Source organism: Nerophis lumbriciformis, linkage group LG06 (genome assembly GCF_033978685.3).
Source record: "Nerophis lumbriciformis linkage group LG06, RoL_Nlum_v2.1, whole genome shotgun sequence".
NCBI lineage: Eukaryota > Metazoa > Chordata > Actinopteri > Syngnathiformes > Syngnathidae > Nerophis > Nerophis lumbriciformis.
In genome coordinates, this window is record NC_084553.2 from 27,486,741 (window position 1) to 27,505,950 (window position 19,210).

The 19,210-nt window shown below is 42.4% G+C and overlaps 1 protein-coding gene across 1 annotated transcript in view; it reads right to left on the reverse strand.

The window, feature by feature from the left end:
- Window positions 1-7,345: 7,345 nt before the first annotated feature.
- Window positions 7,346-19,210, reverse strand: part of vat1l (vesicle amine transport 1-like) — a 44,876-nt gene continuing 33,011 nt past the window's right edge. Inside the window, exon 9 of the mRNA XM_061963519.1 lies at window positions 7,346-8,020. Coding sequence (XP_061819503.1) covers window positions 7,922-8,020 — 99 coding nt within the window. The 3' untranslated portion in view covers window positions 7,346-7,921. The remainder of the gene's footprint in view (window positions 8,021-19,210) is intronic.

Genomic DNA, 19,210 nt, shown 5'->3' on the forward strand with positions numbered 1-19,210 from the left:
TGGGGAGGCGTGGCCGGCAGACCAGTAGTGAGGCGGGGCGCGCCGGGATCAGCTCCAAAATAAACGTCAGGTGCGTGGATCGCCCAGCTGGGCACAATTCTATAATCCTCTGTCACTGAATAAAAGGGCAGCAGCAGAGGAGGACGGGGCAGGAGAAGCAGAGGCAAAACCAACACATGCACAGCGAGAGCGACGGAGACGGAGAGCAAAAGACAGACGACGATGTGGTGCTGAAAAGCAGACGGCGGAGCGAGCAGAGCAAGGTGGAGCTGAAAAGCGGCCCGACCGACAGCGCCTTATTGAAAGAATAAAGCAAAGTCACAAATCTGCTCGACGTCATGTCAATCCTTGGTGGTCAGTGGAACCCAGACAGAGAGAGTCTGTCATATTTGGCGCCCAACCTGGCTGGACCACCAGAGGCGGGGGAGGACGATCCCCTGTGGGCTCTTGTAGGCGCGCTCGCCGGCCTCGCAGCAAGCAGCCGACAACAGTGCCGGCTCCTGCAGGTGTTGGCGGACCAGGCAGTGGGGGGCGGCGAATGGCCCCCCACAGAAGAAGTTGGTGGAAAAGAAGAGGTTATTGAAGAAGATGTTGAAGAAGAAGTTGTGGTTGTTGAAGAAGAAGTACAAGAACAAGAACAAAAAGAAGAAGAAGAAGAACAACAACAACAACAAGAGGAAGAAGAAGAACAAAAAGAAGAACAAGAACAAGAAGAAGAAGAACAAGAAGAAGAACAAGAACAAGAAGAACAAGAACAGGAAGAACAAGAAGAACAAGAACAAGAAGTAGAAGAAGCAGAAGTAGAAGAAGCAGAAGACAAAGACAAAGACAAAGAAGAAGAAGTAGACAAAGAAGAAGAAGTAGACAAAGAAGAAAAAGAAGTAAACAAAGAAGAAGAAGAAGTAAACAAAGATGAAGAAGAAGTAGATGATGAAGAAGTAGACAAAGAAGAAGAAGTAGACAAAGAAGAAGAAGTAGACAAAGAAGAAGTAGACAAAGAAGAAGAAGAAGAATTAGACAAAGAAGAAGAAGAAGTAGACAAAGAAGAAGAAGAAGTAGAGGAAGAAGAAGAAAAAGTAGACAAAGAAGAAGAAGAAGTAGACAAAGAAGAACATGAACTAGACAAAGAACAGGAACTAGACAAAGAAGAAAAAGAACTAGACAAAGAAGAACAAGAACTAGACAAAGAAGAACAAGAAGAAGTAGAACAAGAAGAAGAAGAACAAGAACAAGAACAACAAGAACAAGAACAAGAAGAAGAACAAGAAGAAGAACAAGAAGAAAAAGAACAAGAAGAACAAGAAGAAGGACAACAAGAACAAGAACAACAAGAACAAGAACAAGAAGAAGAACAAGAAATAGACAAAGAAGTAGACAAAGAAGAAGTAGACAAAGAAGAAGAAGTAGACAAAGAAGAAAAAGATTTAGACGAAGAAGAAAAAGAACTAGACAAAGAAGAACAAGAACTATACAAAGAAGAACAAGAACTAGACAAAGAAGAACAAGAATTAGACAAAGAAGAACAAGAACTAGACAAAGAAGAACAAGAACTAGACAAAGAAGAACAAGAACTAGACAAATAAGAAGAAGAAGAACAAGAAGAAGAAGACGAAGAAGAACAAGAAGAAGAAGACGAAGAAGAACAAGAAGAAGATGAACAAGAAGAACAAGAACAAGAAGTAGACAAAGAAGAAGAAGAAGTAGACAAAGAAGAACAAGAAGTAGACAAAGAAGTACAAGAAGTAGACGAAGAAGAACAAGAAGTAGACGAAGAAGAAGTAGAAGGTAAAGACAAGGAAGTAGACAAAGACAAGGAAGAAGACAAAGACAAAGAACGAAATGGAAGAAGACAGAGAAGAAGAAAAAGAAGAGGAAGAAAAAGAAGAAAATGTTGTGTTCACTACTGCATTGTGTTAACCATACAGTTATTTCAGTTGCATTGTACAGCCTCTAGGTGGCGTAGTGAGTCAGACGGAGGAGATGCGGCGAGGTGAGGGAAGAAGAAGAATGTAATGTAGGTAAATACAGGTACGGGAATAAAGATGCTGACTGGAAAGTAACGTGTTCGTGTTGGTTATTACTACACACCCAGCATAACAAGTGGCAACGAGGATAAAGAAATAAAATAATGGCTTTACTCGGTTTACAACCGCCCTCTGCGTTCCTGGAGTGCCCGGGAGAGCCGAAGATTACGTTCAAAGATTGGAGGAAGCTATTCAACAACTACTTGCTAGCAATCGGATGTCAAGAATTTTCCGCGGGGAGGAAAAGAGCCCTGCTGATTCACTGTCTGGGAACAGAAGTACAAAGGTTGGACAATACCTTGCCGCTTACTCAGGATACCTACAGTGGTAGCTTACTGGCTTTGCAAACATTCTTCACCCCGAAAGTCAACATGGTCGCGGAGAGGTACCGTTTTCGGCAGCGCGCTCAAGCTATGGGTGAGTCAACGGATCACTATGTGGCAGCGCTGCGTGAGCTAGTGAAAACGTGCAATTTCAGTGCAATGGAAAATGAAATGATACGTGATCAGATCGTGGAGAAATTGTGTGTGCCTCGTATACGTGAAAGACTGTTATTAGAACCCGAGCTAACTCTTGACAAGGCACTTACACTAGCCAGACGAATTTAAATTGCCGTTGCTGATGCAAAAACGTTCACAGAGTGGAACGAAGCTAGTCTCTGCAGTCTACAGACAGGGAAATAAGAAGGCAGGACACCCCAAAGACAATTATAAGCACAAAGGGGGAAAACGGAATGATGACATTCAACAATGTTACAGATGTGGCTCTGCTGATCACCTTGCTAACAACCAGTCATGCCCAGCTAAAGAAGTTAAATGCAAAACATGTGGGAAGATAAGCCACTATTCCAGAGTGTGCAAATCCTCTGCTAAATCAGTCAATGAAGTGAGTTGCCTAAAATGACTGTCCTCAATGTTGGCAAGAAGACTGATCTGCAAGGAAAACTAATTGGAACTTTCACTCTGGCTACATCACCTACAAGTACACATAGAAGTGACATGTTAGTTGAAACAGGATCTGCTGTTTCAATACTACACGAAAAACTGTACAGAAAAAACTTCAGCACAAGTAAACTAAGCCCACCAACAGTAAAACTGTTGACATACTCAAGACAGAACCTAAACGTTTTTGGACGTCTTAAAGCGACAGTAACATACCAACAGAGGACTGCAACTGGATTTTTCAACATTGTAAAGTCTGGTACACCCCTCATTGGGCTAGATCTATGTGAAGACCTCAACATAGAGATTAAAGGAGGAAAGTTGGTGGAACCAACAGTGGACTGTGCCATGCTTTCACAGTTACCTAAGCTCCCTGAAACTACAACCACTTTGGACATTGGACATGCCAAAGGCTTTGTGCATAAGGTGCAGATACGCACAGATGTTAAACCAGTGCAACAAAAACTCAGATGCCTGCCGCTTTCAGTACGTGATACCGTCACGGCAGAGCTGAATGAACTAGAAAAGCAGGGAACCATAGAGGTAGTTGATTCATCCCAATGGGTTTCCCCTGTTGTAGTCACTAGGAGGAAGAACGGGAAAATCCGCATGTGTGTGGATATGAGAGAACCTAACAAGGCAGTGGTCTCTGACAGCCATCCATTACCACTGATCGAGGACGTACTAGCTGAGCTGCGTGGGTCAAAGATGTACTCTACCTTGGATCTGAAAAACACCTACCATCAACTGGAACTGCATGAGGAGAACAGAGGTCTCACTGCTTTCATTACACATGAAGGATTGTACAGATACCGCAGAGTTCCTTATGCACTAAATTCAGCCCCTGCAGCATTCCAGAAAATTATGACAAAATACTCAGCGGATTAAAGGGGGTTAAGTGTTACCTAGATGATGTCATAATCTATGGGCCCTCACAGGAAGAACATGACGCTAACCTGAAAGCTGTAATGAACCATATTCAGGAAGCGGGTCTCAGAATCAGAATCAGCTTTATTGTCATTACGCAAGGTAACGAGATTGAGGCCATTCCATACAGTGCGATGTGTGCATGCTAGAAAAACAATGTGCAAATATATAAAAATACAAAAAATGTAGAAGTGCAATGAATATGGTGTGAAATGAATATATACATGAAAAAAAACAAAAAAAAAACAGGGTGGTTGGTGGAATGGGTTATTGCACCGAAGAGAAGGCAGTTATGAGGGACAATGGGGCAGCTCAACAAGGAAAAATGCCTCTTCAGTCAGACTACACTGACATTTCTGGGCCACAGACTCTCACCTGAAGGCTTACAGCCAAGCGATGGCCATGTGACTAAATCCTGAATGCGCCTGCTCCCACCGATGCAGCCACCCTGCGCTGATTCCCGGGTTTAAGTGCATGGTATAGCAAATTTATACCTAACTATGCCAGCCTGGTCGAGCCAATGAGAGCTCTGTTGCGGAAGAATACGATATTCAAGTGGAATGATGCAGCACAAAAGAGCTTTGATCAAGTCAAAAACATGGTTGTCAACAGCCCAGCACTGACAATGTGTGTGGTCTCAACTGATGCTTCTGATTATGGACTTGGGGCTGTTTTGACACAGGTGAATGAGGTAGGAAAGGAAGACACAATCGCTTTCACCTCAAGGAGTTTATCAGATGCTGAAAGAAAGTACTCGATAGTTGAAAAAGAGGCTCTCGCATGCGTCTGGGCTGCTGAAAAGTGGCGTGTGTGGCTTTGGGGAAGGAAGTTCCTGTTATGCACCGACCATCAAGCTCTAACTACACTCCTGACTACCAAGGGAAATAATCGAGCTGGACTTCGGGTTGCTCGGTGGTCTGCTTGCTTAATGGAGTTTGACTATGAGGTCCAGTACAGAGCTGGAAAACTGAACAGCATCGCCGACTGCTTATCCAGACTGCCACTTCCTGCGACAGACAAGGATTGTGCTGAGACCGTGGAATCAGTCGCAACAATACTGGACGACATTCAAGCAGTCACTCAGGCGGACTTCAAAGCGGAGAGTAACTTGTGCCCTGTGCTGACCAAATTTTGCGCACAGCTACAAAAGCCTTGGCCAAGACAAAAAAAGTGCTTGACCATGACCTACAGCCATACTACCTGATATGTGACAAACTGGCAATTTTGGAGGACTGCGTGGTCAGAGGCACTCACCGTCTCGTGGTTCCAGGGTCATTACAGAAAAGGCTCATAGACATTGCACATGAGACACATCAGGGCATTGTCAGAACAAAGCAACGCCTCAGAGAACTATACAGGTGGCCTAAAATGGACGCCCAAGTTGAATCACTCATCAAAGACTGTACTACATGCAGACAAAGTGACAAGTCAGTTACTACCTACAATGCCCCACTCCAACCTGTGCCTTTGCCTGATGCCGCATGGGAAAAAATGTCAATTGACATCGTTGGTCCTTTTGAATCTGCACCAAGAGACTGCAGATATGCTGTAAAGCTTGTGGACTACTTCAGCAAATGGCCGGAAGTAGCTTTAGTGTCACAGATTGATACTGCAACAATTATCCAGTTCCTCATAGCAACCTTTTCACAGGAAGATAATCCAAAAGAGTTAGTGAGTGACAGTGGTACTCAGTTCACATCAGCTGAATTCGAAATTTTCCAAAAACAAAGAGGAATCGTGCACCTGAAATCATCTCTATATTATCCCCGTGCAAATGGAGAAGTTGAGAGGTTCAACAGAGTGCTCAAAGACTGCCTCCAGACTGCTTCTATCCAAGGGACACCCTGGAAGTCTTTCACAAGGTCCTTTCTTATGGATTACAGAGCTACTCCACACTCAACCACTGGAGTGAGCCCCTCACAGCTGCTTCATGGAAGACAAATGAGGACAAAACTCCAAATTATGGATCTGACTCCTGTCCACGTAAATCAGAATGTGGTGCGTGAACGAGTTAAAAAGATACAGGAATATGCAAAACAGTACACAGACAGGAAGAGGAGTGCAAAGAAGATATCCTTCAACCCTGGTGATCAGGTCAGGATTCGGAAGCCATGGAAGGTAAAGAAAGGAGAACAAAACTTCACAAAGCCAAGAACTGTGGTGCGGAAGAAAAGCCTATACACCTACCTGTTGGATGATGGTAGAGTCTGGAATGCATCACACCTTTCTGTACTACCACAAGTGACCACTATGGACAATGACACTGTACAGACCGAACCTGAACAAGAGACACATGTGAACAGTAGACCTGAGAGGTGTAGGCAACCGCCTAACTGGACTAAAGACTATGTCATGTACTAAAGAAGTTGCATAAACATGCACTTTGTTAGTTGTTAAGGAAAAGATAAGAATGCATGCATGAAAATGTTTGGTATGCAATTTACATACGGTTAAATGCTGCTGTAATGGTTGATTGGTTGTAATTGTATTACTTTCAAAATTGTATAGGCATGGTGTTACTTGAATCCAATTACAAAAGCAATTGCACGTTTTGTTATGAAGGAATTCGCCTTTATTGAAAGGGGGAGATGCGGCGAGGTGAGGGGAGAAGAAGAATGTAATATAGGTAAATACAGGTACGGGAATAAAGATGCTGACTGGAAAGTAACGCGTTCGTGTTGGTTATTACTACACACCCAGCATAACAGAAAATTAAGAGGAAGAGAAGACCGGGGGCACAGGTGGACGTGGCCGTCTTCATTTCCCGCTCCCTCAAAAATGGGGGGGGGGGGGGGGGGGGGCTTGCATCTGGCGGTGGAGGTCTGTGGGGATGCGTGGCCGGCAGACCGACAGCGAGGCGGGGCGCGCCGGGATCGGCTCCAAAATAAACGTCAGGTGCGTGGATCGCCCAGCTGGGCACAATTCTATAATCCTCTGTCACTGAATAACAGGGCAGCAGCAGAGGAGGACAGGGCAAGAGAAGCAGAGGCACCAACACGTGCAGAGCGACGGAGACGGAGAGCAAAAGACAGACGACGACGTGGTGCTGAAAAGCAGACAGCGGAGCGAGCAGAGCAAGGTGGGGCTGAAAAGCGACCCGACCGACAGGGCCTTATCGAAAGAATAAAGCAAAGTCACAAATCTGCTCGATGTCATGTCAATCCTTGGTGGTCAGTGGAACCCAGACAGAGAGAGTCTGTCACAATACGTCACTGCAAAAATCAGTGAGGAGACTGACTGGTGTGCTCGCTAGCAGATTTCACTTACTGTATACACCCTGACGAGGACTTTAGATCAAACTGTTGCTAGGTTTTGAGCAAATAAATTAGGTGCATTCAATTAAAACCTAAAAAAAAAGTTCCTCTTGCATTTGTGTTCAAATATTTTTGGAGTTAATAAAAATTATGCAAGTGAGTAATAACCTGTGATTAATAATGATTAATCCATATTAAAAGTGTGATTAATTTGATTAAAATATGTAATCATATGACAGCACTAAAATAAACATAAAACATTTTAGCAAGAGTTGTGAAATAAAATATATATTTTTTCATATGATATGAATAAATATCTCTTTTGTTGGGTTCTTCACGGTTAGCCTGACATTACGGAACATGTTTCAAGTTTTACGCACTCAAAGGCACAAGTGATCCTGTAATAAAACAGGATTGGCACCTATTGTTACAAATAATGTGACATATCATCGGTCATCATCAAAGACATTTTTGTTATACAATTGATCTTCTATGATTACAGCGGGTCTTTGGGCCAAGTTGCATATTCAATCATAGTGTATTGAGGTAAATGTTTTCTCTAGATGTAGCTCAGTTTCAAATAATTGTGAAACAAAAAAAACAAAAAAAACAGACATTCCTTCACGCAGTTCTCATAGTTGACTGAGTACGCAAAAGATTCTGAAGTAACAACAAAGAAAATGAATATACTTACAAAAGTACATGACATGCACACAGACGGCACTACTCTGACTGTGACACTACAAGGTGAAGCTCATAGCCTGTCAGGTCAGGTCTAATGGATAAAAGGCATGCGCTCTTTGTTGTCATTGTCCCCCTCGGGCTCTTCTTCCTCTTCCCCCGCTTCACTGGTCTCAGTGCTGTCACTGGCCATCTGATGGGAAAAGAAAAAGGGATTACTGGTCCATCATGACTTGATAGTAAAACATCAAATGACTCACTCAATCCAAAGGTGCAGTGAAACCACAATGTGATCTGGAGCAGATACACAATCCGAGCCTAAAATTAAACTCTTCTGTAAGCTACTGTCATCAGCCATTACATCAGGTATACCTGCACAAGCTAATGAGCACCAGAAAACACGTAATATCCCTCACTGTATTGTAGCTAAACACATTTTTGGTGAGTATTTGTCAACTCGGATCATCTGAAAAACAAGATGATATTCTTCTGACTGATCTATATTATATATATATATATATATATATATATATATATATATATATATATATATATATATATATATATATATATGTATGTATGTATGTACATATATATATACAGTACACATAAATATATATATATACATATATGTATATATACATATATATATACATACATATACATATATATACATATATATATATATATATATATATAATATGTATGTACATATATATACACAGTATACATATACATATATATATACATATACATATACATATATATATACATATATATATATACATACATATATATATATATACATATACATATATATATACATATATATATATATATATATATATATATATATATATATATATATATATATATATATATATATATATATATATATATATATATATATATATATATATATATATATATATAATTTTGCAAATAATAATTAACTTAGAATTTCATGGCTGCAACACGTGCCAAAGTAGTTGGGAAAGGGCATGTTCACCACTGTGTTACATCACCTTTTCTTTTAACAACACTCAATAAACGATTGGGAACTGAGGAAACTAATTGTTGAAGCTTTGAAAGTGGAATTCTTTCCCATTCTTGTTTTATGTAGAGCTTCAGTCGTTCAACAGTCCGGGGTCTCCGCTGTCGTATTTTACGCTTCATAATGCGCCACACATTTTCGATGGGAGACAGGTCTGGACTGCAGGCGGGCCAGGAAAGTACCCGCACTCTTTTTTTACGAAGCCACGCTGTTGTAACATGTGCTGAATGTGGTTTGGCATTGTCTTGCTGAAATAAGCAGGGGCGTCCATGAAAAAGACGGCGCTTAGATGGCAGCATATGTTGTTCCAAAACCTGTTTGTACCTTTCAGCATTAATGGTGCCTTCACAGGTGTGTAAGTTACCCATGCCTCGGGCACTAATGCACCCCCATACCATCACAGATGCTGGCTTTTGAACTTTGCGTCGATAACAGTCTGGATGGTTCGCTTTCCCTTTGGTCCGGATGACACGATGTTGAATATTTCCAAAAACAATTTGAAATGTGGACTCGTCAGACCACAGAAAACTTTTCCACTTTGCATGAGTCCATCTTAGATGATCTCGGGCCCAGAGAAGCCGGCGGCGTTTCTGGATGTTGTTGATAAATGGCTTTCGCTTTGCATAGTAGAGCTTTAACTTGCACTTACAGATGTAGCGACGAACTGTATTTAGTGACAGTGGTTTTCTGAAGTGTTCCTGAGCCCATGTGGTGATATCCTTTAGAGATTGATGTCTGTTTTTGATACAGTGCCGTCTGAGGGATCGAAGGTCATGGTCATTCAATGTTGGTTTCCGGCCATGCCGCTTACGTGGAGTGATTTCTCCGGATTCTCTGAACCTTTTGATGATATTATGGACCGTAGATGTTGAAATCCCTAAATTTCTTGCAATTGCACTTTGAGAAACGCTGTTCTTAAACTGTTTGACTATTTGCTCACGCAGTTGTGGACAAAGGGGTGTACCTCGCCCCATACTTTCTTGTGAAAGACTGAGCATTTTTTGGGAAGCTGTTTTTATACCCAATCATGGCACCCACCTGTTCCCAATTTGCCAGCACACCTGTGGAATGCTCCAAATAAGTGTTTGATGAGCATTCCTCAACTTTATCAGTATTTATTGCCACCTTTCCCAACTTTTTTGTCACGTGTTGCTGGCATCAAATTCTAAAGTTAATGATTATTTGCAAAAAAAAAATGTTTATCAGCTTGAACATCAAATATGTTGTCTTTGTAGCATATTCAACTGAATATGGGTTGAAAATGATTTGCAAATCATTGTATTCCGTTTATATTTACATCTAACACAATTTCCCAACTCATATGGAAACGTGGTTTGTATATATATACATACATGTATATGTATATATATACATACATCCATCCATCCATCCATTTTCTTCCGCTTATCCGAGGTCGGGTAGCGGGGGAAGCAGCCTAAGCAGGGAAGGCCAGACTTTCCTCTCCCCAGCCACTTCGTTCAGCTCTTCCCGAAGAATCCCGAGGCGTTCCCAGGCCAGCCGGGAGACATAGTCTTCCCAACGTGTCCTGGGTCTTCCCCATGGCCTCCTACCGGTCGGACGTGCCCGAAACACCTCCCGAGGGAGGCGTTGGGGTGGCATCCTGACCAGATGCCCGAACCACCTCATCTGGCTCCTCTCAATGTGGAGGAGCAGCGGCTTTACTTTGAGCTCCCACCGGATGGCAGAGCTTCTCACCCTATCTCTAAGAGAGAGCACAGCCACCCGGCGGAGGAAACTCATTTCGGCCGCTTGTACCCGTGATCTTGTCCTTTCGGTCATAACCCAAAGCTCATGACCATAGGTGAGAATGGGAACGTAGATCGAGCGGTAAATTGAGAGCTTTGCCTTTCGGCTCAGCTCCTTCTTCACCACAACGGATCGATACAACGTCCGCATTACTGAAGATGCCGCACCGATCCGCCGGTGGATCTCACAATCCACTCTTCCCTCACTCGTGAACAGCACTGCGAGGTACTTGAATTCCTCCACTTGGGGCAGGGTCTCCTCCCCAACCCGGAGATGGCACTCCACCTTTTTCCGTGCGAAAACCATGGACTCGGACATGGAGGTGCTGATTCTCATCCCACCGATCCAGTGAGAGCTGAAGATCCTGGCCAGATGAAGTCATTAGAACCACATCATCTGCAAAAAGCAGAAACCTAATCCTGCAGCCACCAAACCGGATCCCCTCAACGCCTTGACTGCACCTAGAAATTCTGTCCATAAAAGCTATGAACAGAATCGGTGACAAAGGGCAGCCTTGGCGGAGTCCAACCCTCATTGGAAACGTGTCCGACTTACTGCCGGCAATGCGGACCAAGCTCTGACACTGATCGTACAGGGAGCGGACCCCCACAATCAGACAGTCCGAAACCCCATACTGTCTGACCACTCCCCACAGGACTTCTCGAGGGACACGGTCGAATGCCTTCTCCAAGTTCACAAAGCACATGTAGACCGGTTGGGCATACTCCCATGTACCCTCAAGGACACTGTCGAGAGTATAGAGCTGGTCCACAGTTCCACGACCAGGACGAAAACCACACTGTTGCTCCTGAATCCGAGGTTCGACTATCTGGTGTAGCCTCCTCTCCAGTACACCTGAATAGACCTTACCGGGAAGGCTGAGGAGTGTGATCCCACGATAGTTGGAACACACCCTCCGGTTCCCCTTCTTAAAGAGAGGAACCACAACCCCGGTCTGCCAATCCAGAGGTACCACCCCCGATATCCACGCGATGCTGCAGAGTCTTGTAAACCAAGACAGCCCCACAGCATCCAGAGCCTTAAGGAACTCCGGGCGGATCTCATCCACCCCCGGGGCCTTGCCACGGAGGAGCTTTTTAACTACCTCAGCAACCTCAGCCCCAGAAATAAGAGAGCCCACCACAGATTCCCCAGGCACTGCTTCCTTATAGGAAGAAGTGTTGGTGGGATTGAGGAGGTCTTCGAAGTATTCCCTCCACCGATCCACAACATCCGCAGTCGAGGTCAGCAGAACACCATCCTCACCATACACGGTGTTGACAGTGCAATGCTTCCCCTTCCTACGGCGGTGGATGGTGGTCCAGAATCGCTTCGAAGTCGCCTGGAAGTCGTTTTCCATGGCTTCCCCGAACTCCTCCCATGTCCGAGTTTTTGCCTCCGCGACCGCAGAAGCCGCACAACGCTTGGTCTGTCGGTACCTGTCCGCTGCCTCCGGAGTCCTATGAGCCAAAAGAACCCGATAGGACTCCTTCTTCAGCTTGACGGCATCCCTCACCGCCGGTGTCCACTGACGGGTTCTAGGATTACCGCCACGGCAGTCACCAACTACCTTGAGGCCACAGCTCCAATCAGCCGCCTCGACAATAGAGGTGCGGAACATGGTCCACTCGGACTCAATGTCCAGCACCTCCCTCGTGACATGTTCAAAGTTCTTCCGGAGGTGGGAATTGAAACTCTCTCTGACAGGAGACTCTGCCAGACGTTCCCAGCAGACCCTCACAATGCGTTTGGGCCTGCCAGGTCTGTCCGGCATCCTCCCCCACCATCGCAGCCAACTCACCACCAGGTGGTGATGGGTAGAAAGCTCTGCCCCTCTCTTCACCCGAGTGTCCAAAACATGAGGCCGCAAATCCGATGACACAACGACAAAGTCGATCATGGAACTACGGCCTAGGGTGTCCTGGTGCCAAGTGCACATATGAACACCCTTATGTTTGAACATGGTGTTTGTTATGGACAATCTGTGACGAGCACAAAAGTCCAATAACAAGACACCACTCGGGTTCAATTCTGGGCGGCCATTCTTCCCAATCACGCCTCTCCAGGTTTCACTGTCGTTGCCAACATGAGCGTTGAAGTCCCCCAGTAGGACAAGGGAATCACCCGGGGGGGCACTTTCCAGTACTCCCTCGAGTGTATCCAAAAAGGGTGGGTACTCTAAACTGCTGTTTGGTGCGTAAGCACAAACAACAGTCAGGACCCGTCCCCCCACCCGAAGGTGGAGGGAACCTACCCTCTCGTCCACTGGGTTGAACTCCAACAAGCAGGCTTTGAGCCGGGGGGCAACAAGAATTGCCACCCCAGCCCGTCGCCTCTCACTGCGTGCAACGCCAGTGTGGAAGAGAGTCCAGCCCCTCTCGAGAGAACTGGTTCCAGAGCTCTTGCTGTGCGTCGAAGTGAGTCCGACTATATGCGCACTAGTTCAGGCTCCTTACCCCCCAGCGAGGTGACATTCCACGTCCAAAGAGCTAGCTTATGTAGCCAAGGATCGGACCGCCATGTGCCCTGCCTTCGGCTGCCGCCCAGCTCACAACGCACCCGACCTCTATGGCCCCTCCCATGAGTGGTGAGCCCATTGGAGGGTGTAATATATATATATATATATATATATATATATATATATATATATATATATTAGGGCTGCAACAACTAATCGATTCAATCGATTATAAAAATAGTTGGCGATTCATTTAGTCATCGATTCGTTGGATCTATGCTATGCGCAGAGGCAATTGTATTTATTTATTTAAAAAAAAAATGTAATTCATTTTTTATAAACCTTTATTTATAAACTGCAACATGTACAAACAGCTGAGAAACAATAATCAAAATAAGTATGGTGCCAGTATGCTGTTTTTTTTCTCCAATAAAATACTGGAAAGGATAGAAATGTAGTTTGTCTCTTATATCCGATTATTAATCGAAGTAATAATCGACAGATTAATCGATTATCAAATTAATCGTTAGTTGCAGCCCTAATATTTATATATATAAGTATATATATATATATATATATATATATATATATATATATATATATATATATATATATATATATATATATATATATATATATATCAGTGACGTGCGGTGAGGTTCATGACTGGTGAGGCACTGACTTCATCACAGTCAGATTTACAAACATATGAACCCTAAAGAGTATCTTATTCACCATTTGATTGGCAGCAGTTAACGGGTTATGTTCAAAAGGTCATACCAGCATTCTTCCCTGCTTGGCACTCAGCATCAAGGGTTGGAATTGGGGGTTAAATCACCAACAATTATTCCCGGTCGCGGCGCCGCTGCTGCCCACTGCTCCCCTCACATCCCAGGGGGTGATCAAGGGGATGGGTCAAATGCAGAGGACATATTTCACCACACCTAGTGTGTGTGACAATCATTGGTATTTTAACTCATTGGCGTTGTTAGGCCTATTTTAGGGGGGCTCAAGCCCCCCTAAATATTTTGGTGTTTTTTTGGGGGTTTTTTTACAAATAAATGCCGACATATTCATTATAAAGTGGCCCAAATATGAGTTGAAATAAATAATCATATAACCTGTTATTATTCACTCAGTTTCCCCCCACTTCGTAGCGTAAGGTAGAGAGCCCCTTTCGTGCATCGGTATCCAATCCATTCCACTTGTTCATATAGAAAATGCCCACATCACTCAAATTCCAGCCCGCATTTTCTCTGCGACCTTGCTTGCGGTCCTGCAGGTGTACGAAGCACATTATCTTCCTTTACAATGAGTGAAGCTGCACAAAACCTTGTGTGTGCAATTGTAAATCATTTATTTTTTAAGTTTTGTGTTTCTTGTGGAATCTATATAAAGTAATATACATAAGCCTATTGTTAAAATAATGAAAAAAACATCATTAAATATATTTGTTTTATTGTATTGTTACATTAATAGCTGTTTTATTATTATAGGATGGCTTGTTAAACATTTAATAGGATTTTCAGAGGGAGGAAAAACCAAGACATTTAATATAAAATGTAAAATGAATAAATACATAAAAAGAAAAAGAAAATATATGGTTAAAAGCCATCGTCCCGGGGAGCATTTCATTTCGTCCCGTGCATTTAAAAAAAAATAATAATAATAACAATGAATAATTTCTAAGTCTTTGTTAGCCGTTTGTGAAGTTTTGTGCTTGTGCGTAACATTCGCTCGCATCCTGTGCATCTCCTGGGGGCAAAGCCCCCCTTGTCCTTAAAAGCTAGTGACGCCCCTGCTTTAACTTAACTTTAACTTTACACATACAAACTGTAGCACACAAAAAAGGACATTTAATAAAAAAAAAACGTTATTATGGTCTTACCTTTACTTATAAGTGCGGGAACAGTGGTGTTCGTGTTGGAGGAGTTGTGAATGAATGAAATATGAAATCCGTGCTGCAGTCTGCAGGTGTACCTAATGTAGAGTCCTTGCAGTCGTTCACGGCTCCTCCGGCGCGAGCAATGTTGTTTTTGCACTTTTTGGCTTCTTGTTAAGTGACTTTTTTTGGGTGGATTCGGTCTTGCACGTGGAGGGTTTGGGTGTGGGCTTTGGTTGGTGTGGCGCTCTCGTCGGGGGGTACAGTCTGCGGCGAAGGTGCCTTAATCACCAGGAGGCGTGGTTACGCGTGCCTCAGCCGGTGCGTCTTCGCAGCAGTTTTATGATCGCTCAGCACAAGAAATACTTTACACACATACAGTTGTTGACAAAATACACTGTACATTATATACCTCAGCTAACTAAACTATGGAAATGTATAATATAGTTCATATAGCAATACGGTCTCACTGCACAGCAGACCAGCAGTTAGCCGAGTCCGTCCATGTTGAGGCCCTGAGTGACGTGCCTCGACTGGCTGCTGTTCACCGCACCGTCTCTTCTCAGTATTTGAACGGCAAATGTGAAAATTCAGCGATTTTGAATAAAAATAATCTAAAACTGGTGAAGTTAAATGGAAAATAACTTTATAGTATAATCACTGGATACATATAACAATTTAATTTTTTGTTTTTCTTTTTACATTTTTTTCTTTCCATGATGGCAGGTGAGGCCCCGCCTCACCTGCCTCTAGTGACCGCACATATATATATACATATATATATATATATATATATATATATATATATATATATATATATATATACATATATATATATATATATATATATATATATACATACATATATATATACATATATACATATATATACATACATATATATATACATATATACCAGTGACGTGCGGTCACTAGAGGCAGGTGAGGCTCCGCCTCACCTGCCATCATGGAAAGAAAAACATGTAAAAAGAAAAAAAAATAATTAAATTGTTATATGTATCCAGTGATTATACTATAAACTTATTTTCCATTTAACTTCACCAGTTTTAGATTAGATTAGACTGCAGCACGGATTTCATATTTCATTCATTCACAACTCCTCCAACACGAACACCACTGTTCCCGCACTTATAAGTAAAGGTAAGACCATAATAACGTTTTTTTTTATTAAATGTGCTTTTTTGTGTGCTACAGTTTGTATGTGTAAAGTTAAAGTTAGGTTAAAGCAGGGGCGTCACTAGCTTTTAAGGACAAGGGGGGCTTTGCCCCCAGGAGATGCACAGGATGCGAGCGAATGTTACGCACGAGCACAAAACTTCACAAACGGCTAACAAAGACTTAGAAATTCCATCCATCCATCCATTTTCTACCGCTTATTCCCTTTGGGGTCGCGGGGGGCGCTGGAGCCTATCTCAGCTACAATCGGGCGGAAGGCGGGGTACACCCTGGACAAGTCGCAACCTCATCGCAGGGCCAACACAGATAGACAGACAACATTCACACTCACAATCACACACTAGGGCCAATTTAGTGTTGCCAATCAACCTATCCCCAGGTGCATGTCTTTGGAAGTGGGAGGAAGCCGGAGTACCCGGAGGAAACCCACGCAGTCACGGGGAGGACATGCAAACTCCACACAGAAAGATCCCGAGCCCGGGATTGAACCCTAGACTACTCAGGACCTTCGTATTGTGAGGCAGATGCACTAACCCCTCTGCCACCACTTAGAAATTATTCATTGTTATTATTATTATTTAAAAAAAATGCACGGGACGAAATGAAATGCTCCCCGGGACGATGGCTTTTAACCATATATTTTCTTTTTCTTTTTATGTATTTATTCATTTTACATTTTATATTACATGTCTTGGTTTTTCCTCCCTCTGAAAATCCTATTAAATGTTTAACAAGCCATCCTATAATAATAAAACAGCTATTAATGTAACAATACAATAAAACAAATATATTTAATGATGTTTTTTTCATTATTTTAACAATAAGCTAATGTATATTACTTTATATAGATTCTACAAGAAACACAAAACTTAAAAAATAAATGATTTACAATTGCACACACAAGGTTTTGTGCAGCTTCACTCATTGTAAAGGAAGATAATGTGCTTCGTACACCTGCAGGACCGCAAGCAAGGTCGCAGAGAAAATGCGGGCTGGAATTTGAGTGATGTGGGCATTTTCTATATGAACAAGTGGAATAGATTGGATACCGATGCACGAAAGGGGCTCTCTACCTTACGCTACGAAGTGGGGGGAAACTGAATGAATAATAACAGGTTATATGATTATTTATTTAAACTCATATTTGGGCCACTTTATAATCAATATGTCGGCATTTATTTGTAAAAACAAAACAAAAAAAACACCAAATTATTTAGGGGGGCTTAAGAATATTTTAGGGGGGCTTGAGCCCCCCTAAAATAGGCCTAACAACGCCAATGAGTTAAAATACCAATGATTGTCACACACACTAGGTGTGGTGAAATATGTCCTTTGCATTTGACCCATCCCCTTGATCACCCCCTGGGATGTGAGGGGAGCAGTGGGGAGCAGTGGGCAGCAGCGGCGCCGCGCCCGGGAATAATTGTTGGTGATTTAACCCCCAATTTCAACCCTTGATGCTGAGTGCCAAGCAGGGAAGAATGCTGGTATGACCTTTTAAACATAACCCGTTAACTGCTGCCAATCAAATGGTGAATAAGATACTCTTTAGGGTTCATATGTTTGTAAATCTGACTGTGATGAAGTCAGTGCCTCACCAGTCATGAACCTCACCGCGCGTCACTGATATATACATATATATATATACATACATATACACATACATACATACATATACATATATATATATATATATATATATATATATATATATATATATATATATATATATATATATATATACACATACATACATATCAATGTTCCCTCTAATTTTTCATGTGTGTGAGCGAACGCACAAACACCCTGAGCATTCAGTGGAATACAGACGTGCACACAGTGGTCATACCAGCAGCACATTTGTCTCAAACCTGACATAACAATTTAAATGTCTTATTATTATAATCAAGTGACTAGTCAATTTCAAGAGATTATTTTCTAATATATGTGATTTGGGCCACTTACATATACAGGTATATATATTTTTAATCAGCTATGCACTATAGTATTTTACAGAGGTGTGGACTCGAGTCACATGACTTGGACTCGAGTCAGACTCGAGTCATGAATTTGATGACTTTAGACTCGACTTGACAAAATGTAAAAAGACTTGCAACTCGACTTAGACTTTAACATCAATGACTTGTGACTTCACTTGGACTTGAGCCTTTTGAATTGACATGACTTGACATGACTTGCTACTTTCCCCAAAACCCAAAGATGAAAAAGTTATTTGGGAGCGCTCCGTATTTTTCATTGTGTACTTGTCTATCAGCGTTGCGTGTGTCAGCTGGTGTGGTCTCAGTACAACAGCCAATCAAATTAGATCTACTTTGTTTTCATCACACAGCATTCATCCAATCAAATTGCAGGACAACCAACGAAGAAGACATGTCCAAACCACACGCCAGTGAACAAAAAATGATACCTAAAATAATTTTGTTTGGGTATAAAAATTACGAGGTGGTCAACACAAAACGGTTTGCAGTATGCAACACATGCGGTTCGAAAATTACTGATGGAGAGGCAACAACGTACTTCCAACTTCGCCCGGCATTTGAAGTTGCACAAAGAACGGTAAGTTTTGAATGTAAGATAACGTTTATTGGCTAAGTAACGTGACTTTTATTTGCTGTGTAGTTAAATCAGTGAGGCTGTAAACTCACTGCTAACGTTATAACGTTATTGCAAACACGGGAATCTGTTGCAGTTCACTACCTTATTCATACTTTTTGTTCAGTGATTTTTTTCAAGCAGGGTTACGTTAGTCAATATATCACACGTAACGTTAGACGGCGGTCAGCAGCACCGCGTATTTTAGCCACCTAAAAAAAGACAAAAATAGTAAAATAAAGGTCAGTTAAAATGTATACTATATTATGAATATGTGTACCGTTTTAGCTAGCTTTCTGACATACTGTTGGTTGTTTACCTCAGTGGTCCCCAACCACCGGGCCGCGGCCCGGTACTGGTCCGTGGATCGATTGGTATCGAGCCGCACAAGAATTTTTTTTTTTTTTTTCTT